Source organism: Pan troglodytes, chromosome 3 (assembly GCF_028858775.2).
Source record: "Pan troglodytes isolate AG18354 chromosome 3, NHGRI_mPanTro3-v2.0_pri, whole genome shotgun sequence".
NCBI lineage: Eukaryota > Metazoa > Chordata > Mammalia > Primates > Hominidae > Pan > Pan troglodytes.
The window spans coordinates 177,742,256-177,766,543 of record NC_072401.2 but is presented as its reverse complement, the minus strand read 5'-3'; the positions used below and the strand labels follow the sequence as shown (position 1 = coordinate 177,766,543).

The 24,288-nt window shown below is 33.9% G+C and overlaps 1 protein-coding gene across 14 annotated transcripts in view; it reads right to left on the bottom strand.

Moving 5' to 3' along the window:
- The window catches only part of WDR17 (WD repeat domain 17), a 118,766-nt gene that overhangs the window by 58,094 nt on the left and 36,384 nt on the right, over window positions 1-24,288 (bottom strand). For 12 of the 14 annotated variants that reach the window (XR_010156754.1, XR_679916.5, XR_010156755.1 and 9 more), the window contains 4 exons: window positions 13,904-14,032; window positions 9,633-9,816; window positions 5,516-5,746; window positions 240-491 (listed from right to left, as the gene is read on the bottom strand). Coding sequence is in view for 6 of the 14 variants with exons in the window: in XM_009448593.5 (XP_009446868.2) it covers window positions 240-491; window positions 5,516-5,746; window positions 9,633-9,816; window positions 13,904-14,032 (796 nt within the window). In the remaining 8 variants the exon portion in view is untranslated. The remainder of the gene's footprint in view (window positions 1-239; window positions 492-5,515; window positions 5,747-9,632; window positions 9,817-13,903; window positions 14,033-24,288) is intronic. The other 2 variants (XR_010156756.1, XR_010156757.1) reach the window with 2 other exon arrangements.

The following is a 24,288-nucleotide window of genomic DNA, read 5'->3' as shown; positions in this document are numbered from 1 at the left end:
CCAAGGTATTTCCAGAAACCTGGCAGAGTGGACCTTATTTTTCATTTTTATTTGTCATTTCATTTTATCATTAATGACATACAATATAAATAAAAGTACACTAGTAATTTACTACAATAAATAATAATTGAGCTATTAATACATTTTACACAAAATCAACCTATAAAGGACAATTTCCTAAATTCAACGAAAGAATATATACACATATTTAAAACTCTGGGTTATGGGGATTAGCTTACCTCCAGTTATAAACATCCCAGGAGCACTGGGAACCCAGGCTAAGCACTGTACAGAAGCTGCTGCACTGGGAAGATTAAATGTTGTTATGCAAGAAAGTGATTCAGAATCTACCAGGCGAATTCCATAATGCAAATTAACCACTAGAAGATAATCAGTAGATAGTGGGTCCCATTCCAAGGCCGTAACTGGATCCTCTTCATCTGTCCCTTCAAGAGATTCTGGTCTCAAAACATGTTTCTGATTTTTATTACCTGTTAAAATACAGAGATAATTATTTCCAAAAAACTTGCAGAAAAGATCGATAATTTAGATGATGCTAACTTTTTCCTTGTACAATATCTATCTCTGAGGGTATTGAAAATAGAAATGTGGTGCTTATATGCAGAAGGCGTAACTGACATGTGAATGCAGGAAGATCTGTTTGTCCTAATGATGAAAGTCAGGCTCAATGCTCTGTTTTGGCAATTTCCAGTGCCTTGAATGTGTCTCCCATTTGTTACCGAAAAGCAGTAAGAAAATATACAGATAAATAATATACTCTGATCTTGTCAACAATTACAAATTTCACTGGGTTACAGCAGCATAGAAATAGGGAAAGTGCTTATTGAAATGAAGAATATCATATAGTGATTTAAAAGGATAAATGTTAGAGCTGGCTGACTGCCTGGTTCTGATCCTAGTTCTGCTTCTTACTAGCTTTGCTGCCTCAGACAAGATACTTAATCTCCCTGTGCCTCAGTCTTGTGGTTTTTTTCTTTTTTTAATAATGGAGAAGATAACAATACTTATCTCACAGAGTTTTAAAACCGATTAAATGAATTTGATTAAAATGTTTAGAATAGTGGTGCACATTTTAAACAGCATCTTAATATTTACTGTTATTCCTTTCTCATTCGTCTTATCATTTGCCATAATTATAATTCACACCCGACCAATAGTATAAATAGGGAAGCCAGAAAGATAGGGAGTTAAAACAAGACTAATTAAATAAAGCAAAGGATCATCAAACAAACCTCTTGTTCTTTGTAATTTATGTACACAACTGGAAATATGGAAAAAAAAAATTCTGCTGAGATACCACATGGGAACTCCACTGGGCAAGTCCTCTCATTCTCAAGAGAGGCAGTGAAGCATCTAGTTAGAGAGACTGCGGCCTTAACAGAAAGTACCAATTAGTCGTAAGTATCATAAAGGAAGTGTGTTTCTTCTTTAAAAAGCACAATTGAAAGATAATACAACTCTTGCTGCAATCCCATAATTACAGAATTGACACCAGAAATAAATGTCTCTTGTGTGTTTTTAAAGGGGATACTATGATATCGTAAAATATATGTTTGGTTTTCATCCCTGTTTCCTGGCATTACAACTCCTAAAATCCTTGGAATCTCTACAGTGTCTTTTTGTATGCTAATGAGTTGACTAGGTAGCTGGTGGCCACTAGGTGGCTTCACAATGGGGACTGGTCACTGGAAAGACCAAGGCTTGATTAGAGAGTTGGGACCTTCAGCCTCATCCCCCAATGTCCAGGGAGGGAAGAGGGACTGAAGGTTAGGCTGATCGCCAAGGGCCAATGTTTTCATCAATATGCCTATATAATAAAGCTTCTATAAAAACCCAAAAGAAGCAGAATTTGGGAGTTTCCAGAGAGCTGAGCACACGGAGGCTCCTGGAGGGCAGCATGCCTGGAGACAGCACGGAAGCCCCATGTCCTTTCCTATATGCCTTGCCCTTTTCATCTTTTCATTTGTATCCTTGTAATATTCTTTATAATAAGGTAAGAAAGTGTTTCCCTGAGTTTTGTGAGCTACTCTAGCAAACTAATCAAATCCAAGGAGGGGGCCACGGGAACCTCGATTTACAGCCAGTCGTTCAGAAACACAGGCAAAATAAGCTGGGGCTTAACAACTGTCATCAGAAGAGAGGACAGTCACGGGGCCTGATCCCTCAGTGTGTGTGTTGTGACTCTATCTCCAGGTAGTGTCGGAATTGAATTGGAGGACGCTCAGCGAGTGTCTGCTGTAGAGGTGACCGCTTGCTTCATGTGTGGAGAAAGCCTCTCACACATCTAGTGTCAGAACTGTGCTGTGAGAGTACAGCAGGAGAAACTGAGTCTGTTTTTTCCACTAAGTAACAGTTGTATAGAGACAGTGTCATCAACAACATTCCTAAAATAAAACAAGGCAAATTTTATTAAGGCACATTCATGGAGTAATACCAAAATCAATTCAATTTAAACATGATTATAATAAAGATTTTTAAAAAGGTTCTCCGATGAACTTGGCCTGAGAATACAATTTGAGATAGCTAAAGCAGTTTTCCAATTTTTTTGCCCTGGAATCTTCTGTTCATATGAGAATGTTTACAAGAAAATCCAGTAAATAATACAGGATAACATGGTGCTTTTCAGGCTGAAAGGGAGAAGAAGGCTTAAAGCTCAGCTGGATCATCTATGAAGCCCTCCTACCCTCAATACACACACATAAGTATACAAACATAGAAAGCACAGTTTAAAAATTACTGATTTAAAATGATGAACTACATTATCGTGGCTAGTTCTCATGAATATTTATTTTTTCTTCTGAGAAGGACTAGACAACAGAGATATTGAGGTCATAGGTTCCTGCAAGAACCTGGAGGACAGAAATCCTATGTTGTAACATAGGGATAGAACCATCTGTGGTGCCAGTAAGTCATCAAGAAGATAAGGTTAACAACATGAAAAGTAAGAAGCTTAGCTATACTGGTATTAATGCTAACAGTTTCAAACTCACAATCCAGAACGTAGTGTTAGAATTAAAAGGTAGTGATTCCTTCATGATCCATTCCCTCATGTATATGCAAAAGGAAAATACTTATCAGGACTGTATCTTTTATAATGTTTTGTGCACATTAATTGCTAAATAAATCCTACAGAATAAATGAGGTTAACAAGTCTGTATTGGGTTGTTATGGGTTGAACTGTGCTCTCTCAAAAAAGGTGTTAAAGTCCTAAGCCCCAGTACCTGCAAATGTGATCTTATTTGGAATTAGGGCCTTCGCAGATGATCAAACTAAGATGAGGCCCTTAGGGTAGAGCTTAATCCAATATGACTATGTCTTTATAAAAGGGAAAATTTTGTCACAGAGACATGCGTACACACAGCAGGGATGCCACGTGCCATGTGAAGACTGCAGTTATACTGCCACAAGCCAAGGAACAGGAAGCCAGGAGACAGGCCTGGAACAGATCCTTTCTTTGGGCCTTCAGGGGGAGCATGGCCCTCTTGACACCTTATTTTATACTTCTGCCCTCAAGAATTGTGAGATAATAAAATTTATGTTGTTCTAAGCTATCCTGTTTGTGATAGTTTTCTTACATCAGCCCTAGTAAACTAATATATGGGTGGAACAGAAAAATAACACATGCTGACTTGGGTATAGATGGTTTCACTTGGTTTAACAACTGGAAGATTGGGTTATTGAAAAACAATGGTCTCTTCTGGAAGGCACATATCTCAGACTGTTCAAATATTAAACATTCTATCCTCTAAACCTAAGAGAGGGAAAACAAAGGTAGTCTTTTTTCTTTTCTGTTATTTCTATGTCAAAATAAGCATGCACTGTCTCAATGTTTTATATTTAGATACACAATAAAAAGTCTCAATGTCTTATGGCTTGAAACTTTCAAAGATGCCCAATAATAATAAAGCAACAAAAAAGATAACCTCAGTCAATGATAAAGGAGAGGGTAAAAATGACATATCACAAAATATAAAAAATATCTAGAGTGCAATTTAGAATAAAATAAAAACACACTCCTCATATCTTCTTCAGATCTAGTTTGAAAAGAAAGTGTCACAATCCTGATGAAATCTTTGGTTGCAGGCCAGGGAAGAAGTGGAGGAATATCACTAATGACATTTGGTTACATAATGCAGAGAGGTAAGAGGAGGAACCACACAGCATACAGCCATATTTATTATAGATTGCATTCCTGAGACTAAGGAAGACTGCCGGAGACAAAGGTTACAGAGAAAGAAGTTGTATTCACCAGATCAAAACAAAGAAAGCTATGAATTCTATTGCCTAACTATCAGCCTTAATGACCAACTATAAAACAGGATCTGCTTCCAATGCAAGGACAGAACAGATAAGTTGCAGTGCAGGTGCTTGGTACAACAAATCCAGAAAAAGCACCAGTCATTGATCCCTCCTCATACTAATCTTTGACAAATCAATGAAACTGTCCCCACGTAAACCTGGTACAACCAGAAGGAACAACAGAGGACGTGTACAAAGAGCTGAGAGAGAAGCTGGGGAAGAAGCATATGAACATTTATTTTTATCTTTCTTTGAAAGGTAAATAATAGATCCTATTTAAAATGTATTTAGAATATAATGGCCCCAATGTTTCAATGTTTTACACAATCCTTTTTAACTTTAGAAACATTATTTCCTGAAGAAAGATTTGTTTAAATTTTCACAATTTCATTTGTTCAATTTCAATTTCTTTTTTCTATTAATTTCAGATAAATTAAATGTAATTTGTTTTGTGAAAGTAGTTATCGTGTTCCTGAGAAAGCACTTTCATTCATCCATCTAGCCAGCCAGAAGTCACATACATCAACAGAGATACTAGATAGCTAAAAGTATGTTTCCCAAATGTTAAAAATACTTATTTTTGAGGGGAAAGCAAGCAATTCAGGTAATTTTTGATGTTTTAATCATACTTTTGTAAGTGAACATTAATTTCTCAGACCCTTTCATTCAGCCAAATCAATTAACTAACGGGGGTTCAAAGGGTTATCATTTTTCTTTTATGCCAGTTTCAAAGCCTTTGCCAAGGAGCCATGGCATCAGAATGGTATTTTTACAAGCAGATGGGAAAATATTTAGTATTAGTAAACCATCACATCCTCTAGCTGTATGTCCTTGTTCATTCAGGTTGTTTTTTAGTAAATGTACAGAAATAAAGAATTGATTAAAAATACAAATAAGGGAAAATGACTGATTTAGGTTAATTCCAAGTAAAATATTCACAGCTGTGTTGAATGCATTATATATATATATATATATATATATATATATATATATATATATATCTATAACTTCAAATGAATATTTAGACTCAGTACAATACTGGATAACATTTTAACAATAATAATATCAAAATTAAAATTTTGTCACTTTTGGTTTTATTCACAATGGGGACTGGTCACTAGAAAGACCAAGCAAGTACAAAATTATATATAAGAAAAATATACTATTTAAGATACCTTGCTAATTAAATTCTTACCTGGATGAAAAATTGATAGACTTCCATCAATATGACCAAACACAACTTTCCCCTTTTGGTGTGTATGCCATCTGAACATACAGATATCAGACAAGAAGCTATGAGCGTCTTTGTGTACAATCACTCCACTATCTGGTCCTGAGATGGTCCAAATGAACAGTGGGCCTCTGTGGGAAACAAATGCCACCACATCCTCTGCATTCCAGCACCAACTAAGAGAGGCAGGGATCCCTGGAATACATTAAATACAGATACATAATAAAGATACAGCATAAGATTACACCATTAAATATTACTTGCCCTGTTTACATTTCTAAAACAAATTATTATTTTTAAGATACATTACTTTCTTATTTGGGAATTGGATTTATAAAGAAATCCCAAAGACTGCAGGGAACATAGGCAGGGGAAGTCCATGATGAAAGAAAATGTATCTAGTTAGGTTTAAATACTACTTACATGATCATTTGCTTCATATAGTCAAATACATTTATAGACTTTTTAATTTTAGTAGACTATATATTAAAGATTAGAGCAATACATTCTTACTGTGTATTTGTATATAAGACCTCTAGGCATTCTAGGTATACAAGGTAGTGTGGGATAAGATTCCTGCTTTAGAGAATTTTAAATGTGTGTTAGGGAGACAGGGATTAGTGAATAAAAATATAAATGCTACTATAAGGATTTAAAAACAATGGACTTAATGTTATAATCTATGTCTTATCAGGAATTTAGATTCAAATCTAAGCCTTGCCCCAGATAAACAAGTCATTTTATTTCTCTAAATTTCTGTTTCCTCATCTATAAAATGGAGATAACAATAAAAATAGCTGACCACTTATTTCACATGAAAGTCAAGGAAATAAAATCATTTATGTAAAGGTACCTTTACATTCCATCAATAAGATGGAATATAAAAGTTAATTGTTAATATACCTGCTATTGTGATCAAATAAATCATATATAAAATAAGTATCATGAGAAATTTATGAGAGAGATTGCACATCTTCCAACACTGATATATTAGCTGGCTGCATCAAAATCATGAAATGGAATATAACATATCAGATCATGTGGAGTTTGAGCCAAGGAATTTATTTATTCATTTATTTTATAATTATTATTATTTTTTGAGACGGAGTCTTGCTCTGTTGCCCAGGCTGGAGTGCAGTGATGCAATCTCGGCTCACTGCAAGCTCCGCCTCCCGGGTTCATGCCACTCTCCTGCCTCAGCCTCCCGAGTAGCTGGGACTACAGGCGCCCGCCACCATGCCCGGTTAATTTTTTTTTTTGTATTTTTAGTAGAGACGAGGTTTCACAGGAATTTATTTTTAACAAGCTTCATCAAATGATTTTGATATGCAGAAAGGTTTAGAAACCACTGTGCTACTGTCCTGGAAAGAAATTAGATTTGAATTATACCTAGAAGGAGGGGTAGAGTTTAAATACATGGAATGAGCAGTATTTCCCAGGAAGAGAAAATGATATGAACAAAGACACAGAGTGGAAATTTGCTGATTGACAGTAAGTTTAGTTTGTGTTAACAGTCTATGTGCTCCAAGAGGCAAAAACAAAGCCTAATGCCTACTTCAGGGCCTGACCCATAATGAGGACTCCATAAATATTTGCTGAATGAATGAATGTATACATGAAAAACGCCAGTAAAATAGTTGATATGGTTTTAGGATACATTAACAGAAGTAGAATTTACCCAAAAAAGAGATGAGGTACTCTGTATGGATCAAACCACCACAGCACAGTAGAGGAAAGACAATAGAATACTGGCTCTCCGACTGTATATTTAGAGAAAGACAGCAAAGAAAGCGAAAGGACCAGAAACAGTGTCATATAATAATAATAGAAAACACTTTTATAGTGACTTATGTACAAGCACTTTCAAGGAGTGTTGCAATTTAATTCTCCCAACACTATTCTGAGATAGGTAGGTGGTATTATTATCCACTGTTACATAAAGTGACTTTTTCAAGTTGGCGACAATTTTTACATTTTACATTTGGAAAAACTAATATGCGTTTTCGTTTAAATGGATTGTTAGATTATTAGAAACAAAAGGAAGAAGAAGTAAAAATACAGAGGCAAGATCAAATTCAACAACTGTATTTGGAAGTTGAAAAAAAAAGTTCACTTAATGCAAATTTCTACTTTGCTTAAGCTGGATTCTAAAAAGAAAAATAAGCCTAAAACATTTCAAAAGTGTTACTTAAGACGGAAATCACCAAAAATAGTCATAATTTTTTTGCAAATAAAATAGCAAAGCTTTCAATCTTCAAATTAAGAAGACATTTGGATGAGGGAGATATTGATAGCTGAAAATTTTCAAAGAAAGGAAAAACATGAAAAATTTGCCAAAAGCTTTCCACAATTATCTCATCATTCTGGGACTGTTAATTAGAAAGTATTATTTAATTGTATATCCAGTGACAAAAGAAACTATGGTGCATATAGCTGATGAATAAATAAAATCTTCCCCCATGAATGGATGTGATGTATATAGTGTCTGATGATAAATCCATGGATACACTAAGTGATAATAAAATTAATCATTACTTCTGCAAAACATTTAGAATTTATGTTTATTATATGCAGTTATAACCTAACGTTGACTTTGTGTTACATCTTTACGAGAACAATAATATCGTGCAACATTTTAGTTTATGGCACATACAATATGGAAAGAATTTCAAGAAATATTTGTTGTGTTATTTAAAATTAATCTCACACAAAGCTGGATTTAAAGTACTTGGAAATGCATTATCAATCAATATAAACAGTAATGGAGTAACCTATAGAATTTGTGATTGCTGGACAAACAGATATGACCAGAAAACATGGGGAGATATGAAAAGTCTTAATTGAGGCCATCAATCACAATTTATGTATCACAAAGCATTGTGCCAAAATAATTTGTTTTTTTTCTCATGGAAAGCCTTAAGAAAAATTGCTAATTACATTAATGGAAGCTCACCGAATAGCTGACTTTTTACAATATTTTGTTCAGAGATTGGGGCAAACATTACTCACTGTCTAATACATTGGTTGTTCTAAGTAAAAATAAAAAACAGGGTACATAAACTTGGGAATGAGATCCATATACTTCTAGTTGAAAATTAACTTCATTTGACAAATATCTTTAACAGTTGAGTAATAAAATTAATGTATTACACTGATATTTTAAGCATTCTTAATGACCTAAATTTGAAAAGACAAACCAAAATACTAAAAATATCAAATATGTCTAAAAGTTACAAAAGATATTATTTTACTATTATTATGGAAACAAAATTTAAAGATAATTGCCTATAAATTCCCAGTATTTTTGCCTTAGAATATTACAAAGAAATTTGAACAAAATAAGGTTAGTGAGATTGTCATGTCCAGTTTTATATCTCAAATTTATAACAATTATTTTTAGAGAAGAAGCTGAATTGAAAAACATATCTAGCAGTAGCTTTCAAAACCATAATCAATTGAGCTAAATATGGTGCTCAAAAAGAGAGTTAATTATTGTGACACTGAACACAGAATAATTATTACTTAACTTTACCATTATGATGGGATAAGATTAAATGCGAGTTCCCAATTCTAAGTAGAAAGAGTATAATGCTATTATTCCAATTCATAAAGTCCAATTTATGTGAATGAGGATGTTCTACCTTGACCAAATTAAAAATAAAGGCATGAAACCAGCTTAACAATGCATCAAATATATGCATAATACTTTCTTTGTAATTTAAAGGTTGGAATAGAGTAATGAACAGCCAAGGCTTGTTACTTGTCTCAATAACAAAATATTTCTGATTATTATTTTTATATTTATTTTGGAAATTCTTACATTATATTTAAACATTAATAAAATTATTTGGTATTGGCTATGTTTTTAGTCGATCATATGTTCTACGTATAATTATTTCATGAAATTTTGTTTCAGTTTTGTACCTATGGACATGAGTCATTATGTGAAATTTATTTCTTATACAGATTACCATTAAGAAGTTTGAAAACACCATTTTAAAAGCTGAACTAATAATATTGATAGTGCTTGTTGAAATAAAAATATTTTATTCCATAAAATAAATCCCAGTTGTAATTATACCTTTTGTACTGTCGAGTTTAGCAATGACTTTTTGTTCTGCAACATTCCAAATGATCACTAAATTATCAGTACTGCCACTTGCAAACAGATCAGGATTATGTGGACACCAAGAAATTGCTGTGATTGTTTTTTTATGTTCAGACATAATTGCGTGAAGTTTGAATTCATTATAACGGTGATCCAACTAAAACAAAATATATAAATAAAATATTTTAGTGCTCCTTTTTAAGATAATACACTGTTAATAGTCACATTACACAAAACTAAAGCTACATACAGGAAAATTATTTCACCTAATAATAAAGATATGAACATATTTCAAGCCTTGGTCTACATTCAAGTGTATTCAAGAATATTGAACCAGCTAAAAAAAAAACATTAAAAACTGAGAGAATAAAAACATATCCATTTTAAAAACAAGTAAAAATAAATGTTTCACATTTAAATATGCATAATAATTTAGAGCTTTATTATATTTTCCATAGCTATATCTTTTTATGAGAAGAAAAAACCCTTGGTTTTGGAATATTTTTTTCTGCAATTTTTCACTTATACTTGAATCAAGAAAATTTGGGTTAAATACACCAACTGCTCATTATTACACTTTTAAGATGTCCAAAGCTTCCAGAGCAATGATGTCATTCACTCTTTTTATTTTATTGTTTTTTTTGGATGGGACATTATATTGTGTTTTTATATGTAAATAGAAAAAATAAACAGCCTAATTTTTCTTATTTCTTTTGTAAGTGTGCCTCCATTAATTAGTGAATTAATCTCTATCATTTTTAGCATGTTTTGGAATATGTTATTTATGTCCTTTTGTTGTAGTTTCTTCCCCTTTAGCACATAATGAGCCTTTCACAGTGCTATTCTAAGTTTTAAAAATCATTATGATATTAAATATTTATTACATCAAACTTTTTAAAGCTATATGCTTGCAATAAAATCCTAACTGATAAACAGCCTTCAAATCTCTACACGATTGAATCTCTGCTATCTTGCTAAAGTAATTTGAAATCATGTTCCTCCCTGTTCACTCTGAACTTCTCGTTTCTCTATTACAGCCAATCACCTCCACTTGATGGCCTTCTGCTTGCTGCTTCCTTGGCTTCTAAATACTCTATCCACTGATTTGCTCATGGTTATTCATTCTCCTACTGAGGTCTGAGTTTAAATGCACCTCTTCTGAGAGATGTTTTCGGACCATGCTATCTTAATTCGTAACTCTCCCCAGAACCTATCCCATGACTCTATCTTATTATACCTGTTTTTTCAGCCTCTGTAGAGCACACTTCTTTCTGAAAATTTTACCTATTTGTTTACTTATTTATCTTATCACCTTTCCTTACACCTTACAGGAATATAAGTTCCACAAGAAGACTCTGCCTGTTTCTTCACAGTTGCAATCCTGGTACAGAGTAAGGCTTGGTCAATTGAAGAGATTCAGTTAATATTGAAAGAATAAACACTTAAGATCTGTTTAATATTTAAGTAACTTAATTTTTGCCATCGCAGATAATGCTGCAGTGAACATTGTATGTAAAATTTTTGACTAATCACGTATTTCCTAAGGCTTTTTCTTCTATAATTTCTCTCTCTTCCTATAACTTCAACTATTCTTGGACAACTTTGGATTACAACATTAGTAAAGATAACCCAAAACCAATGAAGTTTTCATTTGATTAGCACTGCAGCAATAGCAATTTTAAGTTGACTTATTTAAATACATAATTGTGTTTTCTATACATTTAGGAATAAATAGGTTTTTAAGTTTTAAATTATTCAGCAATTTAAGTCACCTATGGTAGATACAGTGAGTGTATCTAATGTATCCAAAAGAAAAAAACCTACATTATTTAGAAATTCAGTAAAAGAATCTATTAATATAGTAAATGTGTGAAGAAGCTATGCTGCATATCAGTGACCACTGACATTACCATACAAATTATTTACATAGTAACTGTAAGCACACTAGAGAACACTGAACTATTTGCAGGAATTAAACTACTGATGCATTCCTATGATGTTTACAATTCAGTAATATTGAACTGTACAATTACATTGAGATTGACCATAAATTACTCTACTTTTAGGGTACATTAACATATCAGTGCATTACAAAACAACAGTTAAAGAAAAATTCTAATACCATTTCCATTATCATTTAATCATTCAGAAAAATATAATACAAGAGTATCATTATCCAGAGTGTCACCGATTATCAGACTTTGACTACAAATTGGCACTAAGTGTTATTTAATAAATATTTCCTCTGAAAATAATTGTATCATGTTACATTTATGTAGCATAATTTTCAAAGCACTGTAATTGAGATGATAATATTTAAAACAATACTTATTAACATAAATTTCATATTAATGTCACCATTTAATTATGCAATTTTCTATTGGCATACTTTGAAACAAGGTTTTATAGTGGACATTGTAATGAACTGTCCCCTAAGTTTATTTGCATCAGCTTCTAAATTAGGATAATTTTTAGTTTGTTTCAGTCCTTAATGACATGACAACTTTCATGTACATTGTTTATATTACTAATTTTACCTCAATATTTTTAAATATTCATCATAAAATGTCATCACAAAATTTAAGACATAGAAACTTGAAAAAATTAAGTTATGGCTTCATCCACTGAGTTTCTTTACCATCCTTACCTCAGAAGAATAGTTTGACTTGCTTGATAACTTTCTCTTCTTTAGGAGGAAATAAAAGACAAGATAAGGACTTAGGGTTAGGAGAGAAATTGTGTAGGTGGGATTTGGGAGGGACAAGCTTGGGAGTATATAAAGAGTGTAAAGGAGGTAGATGGGAGAAAAAGGCATTTAGAAGTCTTGCTGCTGTGTTGTGTATGAAGGGGGTGAAAATGAAGAAGTGTGAGTTATATTGAAGTTCCATTTTGGTAGCTAGATATTTCTACAGTCTTAAGAAATGGACTACATAAAATCTTACTCTATATCGTGGAAAATGGATTGTTTTATACATTAATGCTATATTTCTTAAATTTTGAATAAAGCATAATGCAATTAGTAATGTACTAATATGTAGTAATGAAAAGAATTTTTACTCTAGAATAAAACAAGATATTCTTAGCCTTAACTGAAATAAGTTGGAGTTTCAAGATTCTTTCCTTCATTCATTTAAGACATTTAATGAATGTCTTCTAAGTGCCAGAAAGTGTGCAAAAATTTGAGAATTAAAAGATGGGAAAGACTCCTAATAAATGAAAGCATGTAGAGAGGCAGTCCATTTTATGAGGTCCTTTACTGCTAAGAAAGAGGGGAAAATAGAATATGGAAAAGAGTTCATACAGGAGCTGAGATTCGAAAGATGAGAAAGTGTTCTCTAGACAGGCAATGTAAGCAAACTGAAAAATTAGTGTAAGCAAAGGCAAGATATGAAAGACTGAGATGTCTTAGAAAAATGTAATTGGTTTGGTATATCTGGAACACAGAGTAAGAGAGAGGCAGGAAGATCACAAAAGCATTTGAATGCCATTTTATGAAGTTTAGATGTTACTATTAGGGAATGAGTAGCAACTGAAAGCTTTAAAATTTAGATTTGCATTACAGACAACTGATCACACTGAACAATAAATTAGTGGGAGCCAAACTAAAAGTAGAGACTATTAAGAGATTATTATAATAGTTTAGGTGAGAAAGATATGAGGAACATATTAGAATCACTCTTGGCTACCAAGGGCACGGGATGTGAGAGGAAGAGGGAGTCAAAGACAACTATCGCATTTCTGGTTTAGATGCATGGTTAGCTGGTGACACTGAGATACTGACTTTGAATTTAAGGAGAATAACTGAACTTTGATTTTAACATGCTTATGGCACTTCTATATGAAGAAATTCAGGTGGTTTTTGGCTCTATAAATTGTGAACTGATAAGGGATATCTGAATGGAGCTAGGACACGAAAAAAAGTTATACAAGTTTTTCTCCCAATAATATCTCACAATATATGTCTGTCCTAATTTTACTATAATGATCTCTAATGGACTACCCAAATTCTTCAACTGAAAAAAGAATTTTCTTATATCAAATTTACTAATAATTTAATAATGTAAGTGTTTTCTAAAGGTTTAACTTTTAAAACCTATATGGTATAAATCACAAAACTTTAAAAATATAAATATAAATGGAATTATAGCATTATGTTTGTCATGTAACAAGGACTTAAAATATGTATTAATCAAATATTAATTTTACCTGATATAATTAAAAATGGAAAAGAATTATTATTTTACCTGATAAATATAGATAGCCAGGGTCGCACAATACGCAAACCTGTCTCCACTGGCAGCACATACATCCTTGTTCCATGGCTGACATCCAGCAGCCAGCAATCCCACTTGCCTTACCTGGGACATGTTTGCCTTGAAAAACAAATTTGAAGAAATGTCAGTGATTTCCATTATTGATAAACTTCCTCATTGTTTTACATCTATCTTCCCCGACCCTTACCTGTATGCCCTGAAAAACATTTTACTAGTACTATTAATTTTGACTTTTATTTTCAGAGAACAGCAGTTGAACTCCCTAAATGTCTGCAGACATCAAGGCAACTAATTTAAATGAGGAAAGCAGGAAATACGATAATGAAGGAACGACAGCTGACATTTGGCCAAGGACTGGGAAACCCATACACAGTGACAGGAACTCTAGTGAAATAGAAATTGCACATGCTATATTAATAGTATCACTGAAGAAGGCCATCCCATGTTGCAAGATTTATGGAACTTCCTAGAAAAACGGAAATACCCAGATTTTTATGTGAAATGTATCCATTTTTCAATACTGGCAATTCATTCAAGGCATCACGTTTAAATTTAAAACACTGTGGGCCAATAATGGAAGGGTTGTGACCTGTGTCATAGAACTTCAGTTTTTACATCGACTCTTCATCCTCACAAAATCTATTTGAGGTGCATAAGACAGGTATATAAGCTAGGTTAACAATACTGTTCACTGTTAGGATCGGGCAGAAAGAAGCTGAAAAGTATCTGAACAGAAATTGTCTATGTGGCAGGACAGAGGATGTTGGAATAGACAACCCCAGAGATGCAGACAACGTAGTGTCGCAGAAGCAGGCCTGGGCTGAGACTTCAGGAAATAAGGAATTAGACCAAGCTTTGCACCACACATAGAGTGTGACTTGGAGTCAAGCATTAAACCTTACGTCTCTATTTCTTGTATCTAAAATACAGCTTCTGAACTATATTTTCTACCAGATTCCTCTCAGGTCAAAAAAATGCTATGAATCTATATGTGAACTCTAAATTCCTCTAAGATACTGGAGAACAGACAGTAAACGGTGAGGCTGTAAGTCTATGATCATAATGAAAACTCATCATAACAAAATCATACTAAGACAAAAAACACATTTGTGCAGGGTATTAAACTATGTGGTTATCTAATAAATGACATTCAAAAAGAAATTATTGACAAAAAATGCTTTTTAAAGGTAGAATCCAAGCCATTATTAGCTATCTTTCCATTATGGTCTAAAATACTGGTCTAAGAATAAAGATAGGCTGGGCGCGGTGGCTCACGCCTGTAATCCCAGCTCTTTGGGAGGCCGAGGAGGGCCGATCACGACGTCAGGAGGCTAACACGGTGAAACCCCGTCTCTATTAAAAGTACAAAAAATGAGCCGGGCGTGGTGGCGGGCACCTGTGGTTCCAGCTACTCAGGAGGCTGAGGCAGGAGAATGGCGTGAACCCGGGGGGCAGAGCTTGCAGTGAGCAGAGATGGCACCACTGCACTCCAGCCTGGGCAACAGAGCGAGACTCTGTCTCAAAAAAAAATAAAAATAAATAAATAAAAAATAAAGATAGGAGCTCCTAATATGAGAGACAATCTTCCATTTACACTACTACAAAGTTACACCAGGTAAATTCAATTTTTCACTGTTGTCAATTTCATATCTGATTTTTAAATAAGGAAAAAATGTAAGTAGTGATTATAATCTTAAATATTTTAGCTTGGAAAATTAAGTAGAAAACTGAGAGCTACAATAAATTTGGTTTTACGTGACTAATATATTGGGTAGTCAATATTTAGTTTATGCTGCTCAAAAGCTTTGCATAATGTTAATGTCAAAACCACAACATGTAAAATATCACACATACAAAACCTACACACATAAATTTATACACATATGATCTACATCTCAAGTCTTATAGAAGCTTGTTCAGTGTACACCCTGAACCTTCCAACTCTTAATCTAATTCTTTTAATGCTCAGCAATTAGTAAATTTTAAATGGTTACATTTTCTCCCATAGATCACTAACTCATATTTATTTACGAAACTACGTTCTTCATTTTATCTTTTCTATTTCATATTTCCACTTCTGAAAAGGATCTACTTTCTTCTCATCTCCTCTTCTCTTCTCCAATTCTTTCTGTCTTCATCTCATTAAATCCCCTTATCTGAGCAGAATTAGTGATAGATTTAGGAAAAAAAGTAAATAAATTACTTGAAGTACAAGCTGGCATGACAAACAAACAGGGCTACCAATCTTGAGTGCTTTTATGTATTCAGAAACTTTCCTCCTCCTCTAATGACACCTGTATTTCCTCAAACATTAGCATTCAGGGTAAATAAAAAAGATATACACTTCTTTTTTTTTTACACTTAGTAATGTTACAGTATCTTTCGCTGAAAATGTACATTATTTCAGCCACAATGTGAGTTACATTGACTTTTGGAGATTATGTGGGGATCTATTAAATTACTATTTATAACATTTGCATCTAAGTAAAAATGTCTTTTGATTTCTGTTTAACCAAATATTGAGTTTATATTTGGAAAAGAAACATAATTAAAGAAAAATCTTTAAACACACATTTAAAATGAAGTTATTTGGCCAAGCACAGGGGCTTATGCCTGTAATCCCAGCACTTTGGGAGGCCAAGATGGGTGGATCACTTGAACCCAGGAGTTCAAGATGAGTCTGGGCAACGTAGGGAGACCCTATCTCTACAAAAATTACAAAAATTAACCAGGGGTTGTGGCACGTGCCTGTAGCCCCAGCTACTTGGGAAGCTGAGGTGGGAAGATTGCTTGAGCCTGGGAGGTGCATGTTGCAGTGAACTGTGATCATGCCACTGCACTCTAGCCTGGGAGACACAGCAAGTCTCAAATAAATAAGTAAACAAAAGTCATTTAAAATTTTTCACTTTCTGGTAATGTTTTTTACACATTTTTAATAATTAACAATTCCTAGAAAAACAGCAAAATTGAGCAATAAGTACAGAGATTTCCCATATACCCCACAGCCTCCCCCACCCCATAACACAAGTTTCCCCACTATTAACACTCAGCACCGGATGGCACATGTTAAAACTGATGAGCCTATGTGACACATCATTATCACTCAAAGTCCACAGTTTACATTAGAGCTCATTCTTGATGTTCTCCATCATACAGGTTTTGACAAATGTGTAATGATAGGTATCCACCATTACAGTATGGGCAAGAGTAGCTTCACGGCTCTAAAAAGTCCTTTGTGCTCTGCCTATTCATCCCTCCCCCTCCCCAATTCCTGGCAACAACTAATCTTTTAATGTTTCCATAGTTTTGCCTTCCCACAATGTCTTATAGTTGGAACTGTACAGTATGTAGCCTTTACAGACTGCCTTCTTTCAGTTAGTAATACACATTTAGTTTGGCTTCATGTCTTTTCATGGCTTGATAGCTAATTTCTTTTCCTTTTCTCCTTTTTTTATTGTGGTAAAATACACATAACATAAAATCTAACTTCTTAACCATTTTTAAGTGTACAATTCAAAGGTATTAAATACATTCATAATGTGCAACCAGGAGTGTAAGGTTGCAGTGCGCTATGACCGTGCTACCGCACTCCAGCCTGGGTGATAGAAAGAGACCCTGTCTTGGGGGATAGGGGAGAGGGAGGCAAGTGGGGAGGGCAGGAGGAAGGGAAGAAGGGTGGAAGGGAGGAAGGAAAGAAAGAAGGAAGGAAGGAAGGAAGGGACAAAAGGGGAAAAAATAAGGAAGGAAGGAAGGAAAAAAGGAAGAAAAAAAGGAAGGAGGGAGGGAAAAAAGGAAGGAAAGAAGGAAAAGGAAGGAAGGAAGAAAAAAAGGAAGGAAGGAAGGAAAGGAAGGAAGGAAGGGAAAAACACTATCAATAGTACCCAAAGAATGGGAAAAAATATTTGTAAACCACGTATCTGTTAAGTTAACATCCCAAATATAGGGAGAATTCCTAAAACTCAAGAGTGACAAAGAAACATGATTTATCTGATTCAAAAATGGGCAAAAGACTTGAATACATAATGTCCTTAAGTTTCATCCATGTTGTAGTGTATGTCAGAATTTCCTTCTGATTTAAAGCTGAATAATATTCCACTGTGCATATATGCCATATTTCCTTATCCACGTGTCTGTGAATTGTCACCTGGATTGCTTCCATGTTTTAGCTATTACAAAAAAATGTTGCTATGAAAACGGATGTACAAATATCTCTTCCACACCCTGCTTTCAATTTTGGAGGGTTTATATGCAGAAGCGGGATACTAGATCAAATAATAATTCTATTTTTACTTTTTTGCAAAACTACCATACTGTTTTCCACAGCAGCAATTCCATTTTACATTACAACAGGGCACAAGTGTTTGGCTAACTCATCCTCACCAACACGTGCTATTTTCTGTTATTTGATAATAGCCGTTCTAATTGGTGTGAGATGGTGTCTTATTGTTCTTTTGATTTGCATTTCCCTAAAGATTAATAATGTTGAGCAACTTTTCATGTGCTTATCAGCCATTTCCGTAACTTCTTTGGTGAAACATCTATTAAAGTATCTTGTCCATTTTTCAATCAGGTAAATCACGTTTCTTTGTAATTGTTGAGTTTTAGGAGTTTTCCCTATATTTGCAGTATTAATCCCATATCAGATATGTGATTTACAAATATTTTCTTTATTCTGTGGGTTGCTGTCCATTTTACTGTTGATAGGGTTTTTCTTTCCTTCTTCTTCTTTTTTCTACAGACAGGTTTCCTTCCGGAGTGTAGTGGCATGATCATAGTTCACTGCAACCTCAAACTCCTAGGCTCACGTGATCCTGCTGCCTCAGACTCCCAAGTAGCTAGGCCTATAGGCATGCGCCATCATGCCTGGCTATTTTCTGTTGTTGTTGAAACAGAGTCTCACCACGCTGCACAGGTTGGTCTCGAACTCCTGGCCTCAAGTGATCATCCTGCCTCAGCCTCCCAAAGTGCCGGGATCACAGATGTGAGCCACCATGCCTGGCCAGTGTTTTTCTTTTGATGCACAAAATTTTTAATTTTCATGAAATCCAATTTGCATGTTTTTTGCTTTTGATGCCTGTGCCTTTGTTATCATATCCCAGATATTGCTGTCAAATCCAATGTTGTGAAGCTTTTGTCCTCTGTTTTCTGCTAAAAGCTTTATAGATATTGGTCTTAACATTTAGTGTCTTTGATCCATTTTAATTTTTTTTATATGGTGTTAGGTAAGAGTCCAATTTCATTCTTTTGCATGTGGATATTTCGTTTTCCCAGCACCATATGTTAAGACTGGCCTTTCTGCATTGAATGGTATTGCCACTCTTGGCAAAATATATTTGGCCATATATGTAAGGGGTTAGTTCTGAAGTCTCTATTTTATATTTATATATAAATTTATATACATTTGCAGGATAAAATATTATATTCCACTGGTCTATATAACTGCCTTTATGCTGGTATGACACTGTTTTGATTACTGTAGTATTGCAACAAGTTTTGAAATTAGAAAATGCGAGTCCCCCAGTTTTGTTATTCAGGGTCTCTTGAGTTTCTATATCAATTTTAGCATGGCTTTTTAAAATTGTTGCATTTGCCCATTTCATCTAGGTTATTGAATTAGTTGGTGTACAATTGTTCCTACTACTATCTTATAATGTTTTTAATTTCTTTATAATCTGTAGAGATGTTCCAACTTTTATTTGTGATTTTAATAATTTGAGTCTTCTCTCTTTTTCTTAGTCTATCCAGCTACAGGTTTGACAATTTCGTTGGTCTTTTTCTCTATTTTTTTTTCTATTCTCTATTTCATTTATCTCTGCTTAGATATTATATCCTTCATTCTAGTTTTGGGTTTAGTTTATTCTTTTGTTAGTTCCTTAAGTTGTAAAAATAGGTTGCTAATTTGAGATCCTATAAATGCTTTAATGAAAGCATTTATAGCTACAAATTTGCCCCCTGGCATTGATTCCACTGCATCCCATAAGTTTTGGTATGTTGTGCTTTTGTTTTCACTCATCTCTAAGAGTTTTCTACTTTCCCTTGTGATTTCTTCTTTCATCCATTGGTTGTTGGAGAGTGTGTTAAGTTCCACAAATTTGCGAATTTTTCAGTTTTCTTTCTGTTATTGATTTCTAACTTTATCCCACAGTGTTCAGAGAAGACATAATGTATGATAACTACTTTTTAAAATCTACTGAGGCTTAATACTTGGCCAAACATATTGTCTATCCTAGAAAACATCTCACGTGCACTTAAGAAGAATGTGTATGCAGTTACTGAGTAGGGTGTTCTGTATATGTCTGTTAGATCTAATTGGATTAATATATTGTTTGAGTCCTCAGTTTCCTTGCTTATTTTCTGTCTGATGTATTCATTATTGAGAATGGGGTATTGAATTATCCAACTATTATTGTAGAACTATCTATCCCTTCAATTCAGTTAGTTTTTGCTTCATATATTTTGATGGTGTTTTTTAGGTGTATAAATGTTATAACTTATATTTTGCTGCATTGAAACTTTATTAATATATAGTGTCCTTCTTTGACATTTCTGAACTTTTTTGACTAAAAATCAATTTCATCTAATATTAATATAGGGCATGCCTGCTTTCTTTTTGCTACTCTGTGCATGGAAAAAAATTTTTTCATCCTTTTACTTTCAATCTATTTGTGTCTTTGGATCTCAAGTGAATCAACTGTAGATGGCATACAGATGGATCTTTTTTTAAATTAATTCTGCCAATCTCTTTTGTTTGAAGAGCTTAATATCCATTTACATTTACAATAATTCCTGATAAAGGACTTACTTCTGTCATTTTGCTATTCATTTCCAATATGCTTCATAGCTTTTTTGTCCTCATTTCCTGCAACGCTTTTGTCTTTTGTGTTTAGTTAATTTTTGCAGTGAAACTTCGAATTCCTTTCTCATTTTCTTCTGTGTATATCCTATAGCTATTTTATTTGTGGCTACCATGGGGATTAAACTTGACATGCTAAAGTTACAAGACTCTAATTTAACTTTATTCCAAATTAGCTTCAATTACATACAAAACCTCAGCTTCTTTAAAACTCCAACCCCACACCTTTAAGTTGTTGATGTCAAAAAATTACATCTTTATATATTGTGTGGCCTGAAACACAAACTAATTAATTATTTTAAATACATTAGTTTTTTAAATTAAGAGAAAACAAAATGTGGAATCACCAACCAAAGTTACAATACTACTACTTGTATACTGAGAATTTTTTAAATATTTTATTCTCTTAAATGATGATGAAAACAAACAATAGCATTGTTTCCAAATACTAGCACTTATAATTGTCCATGTATTTGCCTTTATCGAGATCTTTATTTTTTCATATGGCTTTGAGTTACTGTCTAGTGTCATTTCATTTCACCCTGCAGAACTTCCTTGAGCATTTCTTCCAAAGCAGGTTTAAAGATAATGAACTCCCTCAGTTTTTGTTTACTGGGAAATGTATTAATTCCTCCCTCACTTCTGAAAGACAGTTTTGCAGGATAAAAGATACTTGGTTGACATTCTTTTTTTCTTTTAGCACTTTAAATATATTGGCCCATTTCCTTCCAGTCTCTGAAGTTTCATATCAGAAATCTGCTGTTTATACTATTGAGGATCCCTGTATGTATGTGTTAATCACTTCTTTCTTACTAATTTCAAGATTCACTCTGCTTTTCAAGATGTGATTATGATGTGTCTCCATGTGTGTCTATTTCAGTTCAAATTCTTGGAGCTTGCTGAAACTCTTGGAAATTTACTTCATGTTTTTCATCAAATTTGAGGAGTTTTCTGCCATTATTCCTTCAAATATTCTCTCTTCTCTTCCATCTCTCTCTCTTCTCTTCTGGTACTCCCACATGAGGGCATATTGGTGGGCTTCATAGTGTCCCTTATGTCCCTTCGGTTTTGCTTACTTCTCTTCAATCTCTTTCTGTTCCTCAGACTCAATATTTTCTATTGTCTTATCTTCATATTTGCTAATATTTTCTTCTTAAATATGTCTTTGAATTCTTCTATTTTACTTGTTATTATATTTTTCAGCCCTACAATTCTTTTTTTGGTTTTCTATCTCTATTATTTCCATTTTGTTCATACATTGTTTTCTTGACTTTCTCCATATCTCCTTTAGTTTTTAAGCATCCCAAGACAGTTGTTTTAAAGTCTTTGTCTAGTAGATCTTTCATCAGGTCTTTTTCAGAAAGCATCTGTTTATTTTTTTTTCCACTGAAAGAAACATAATTTTCTGTTTCTTTTTAGGCCTTGTGGCTTTTTGTTGAACCCTGGACACTTGAATCTAGTAATACGGTAACTCTGGAAATCAGAGTCTCCTCCTTCCTCAGGATTTGCTGTTTTTGTTTTTATTTATTGTTTTTGTTTTCAATTGTTGTGGGCTGTCTGTGTCAAGGATCATCCTCAGGTATAAACATAAGGACTACTCAGGGTTATTCTGAACCTGTGTCCTTCTCTGTTCATGCACAGTAACTTCCTAATTTTCTTTGTATAGGCAGTTGCTTTTGAATTGCATAGGCTTTAATGGATGGCTCCCAAAAGGGTAAAAAGAAAAAAATTAAGGGATTCAGCCCTTTAAGTCCCCTTGAAATTGCTTCAGCTGGAGGGGGGAGGAGCTTGTAACATGGAGGTAGGTGCAATAACAATGGCTGCCTGCCTCTTTGTCTGCACTTCTGTGATCAGAAGCAGTAGATCACTGATACATAAAGGACAGAGTGCTTTTTTTCTACCCTGGTTCACATAAGCTGCTTGCAAGATACTTCTGGGATACATGCTCACTTGTCTGCCCTGGGGCTTGAGGTGAGGGATGAGTAGCTGCCACTGTGCTGAGAACTAAAGCTTACTAACTTCAACTTATCATCCAAGCCTTCCCCTGGAAGTTGCAAGCCTTCATAGATTCTGGTATTACAAAATAATTACATCAGACAGACTGTACCAGTGCAATTGTTGTCTAGGTGGGGAAAGAGATTTCTAGTGCCTTTCATGGCTTAATGGCTCATTGCTTTTTAGTGCAGAATAATACTATTTATCTAGATGTAGCACAGTTTATTTATCCACCAGTCTACTGAAGGACATACTTGTTGCTTCTGTGTTGTAGCAATTATGCTTAAAGCTGCTATAAACATCCATGTGCTGCTTTTTGTGTGGACACAGCTGTTTAATTCATTTAGATAAATACCAAGGAACACAACTGCTGGATCATATAGTAAGAATATGTTTAGCTTTGTAAGAACCCATCAAACTGTCTTCCATAAGATCTGTGTCATTTTGTATTCCCATCAGAAATGAGAGTTCCTGTTGCTCCACATCCTTGCCAGCATCTGGTGTTTGGATATTAGCCATGCTAATAGACGTGTAGTGGTATCTAATTGATTTAATTTGCAATTCCCAAAGACAAATGATGTTGAATATCTTTTCACATGCTCACTTGTCATGAATATACATTCTTTGGTGAGGTATCTGTTCAGCTCTTTTGCCCACTTTAAAACCAGGTTGTTCAATCTTCTAGTTACTGAGTTATATAAATTATTTGTATATTTTGGATAACAGATCTTTAGCAGATGTGCAAATATTTTCTTCCATTCTGTGGCTTGCCTTCTTATTCTGTTGATATTGTAAAAATTGAAGATTTTCATTTTAATAAAGTCCAGCTTATCAATTATTTTTCATAAAACATACCTTTTGTATCTAAAAAGTGCTAGCCAAACCCACAGTCATCCAGGTTTTCTCTTATGTTACCTTCTATGAGTTTTACAGTTTTGCATTTTACATGTAGTTCTATGATGCATTTTGGGTTAATTTTTGTAAAATATATAAGGCCTGTGTCTAGATTCTTTTTTTTTAACATTGTATATCCAGTTATTCCAGCCTCATTTGTTGAAAAGACTATCTTTGTTTCACTGTATCGCCTTTGCTCCTTTATCAAATATCAGTTGAGTATATTTATGTGGATCTATTTCTAAGCCCTCTATTCTGTTCCATTGATCTATCTGTCTATCCTTTTGCAGATACCATGGCTATCTTTTTTATTGGAGCTATATAGTAAGTCTTTAAGTTGGGTAGTGTTAGTTATCCCACTTTGTTCTCCTTCAATCCATTCCTGCATGTTGTCTACTTTTACCATTCAAGCTATTAGCAAATTAATTGTAGTTTTTTAAATTCCTTGTCTGATAATACCAACATTTCTGTCGTATCTGACTCTGGTTCTGATGCTTTATCTGTCTCTTCAAACTGTATTTTTTTGCCTTTTGTTTATCATGTAAATGTTTGTGAGGAGCACATGATGAACTACATAAAAGAAAGTGCTGTAAATAGGCCTTTAGTAATGTAG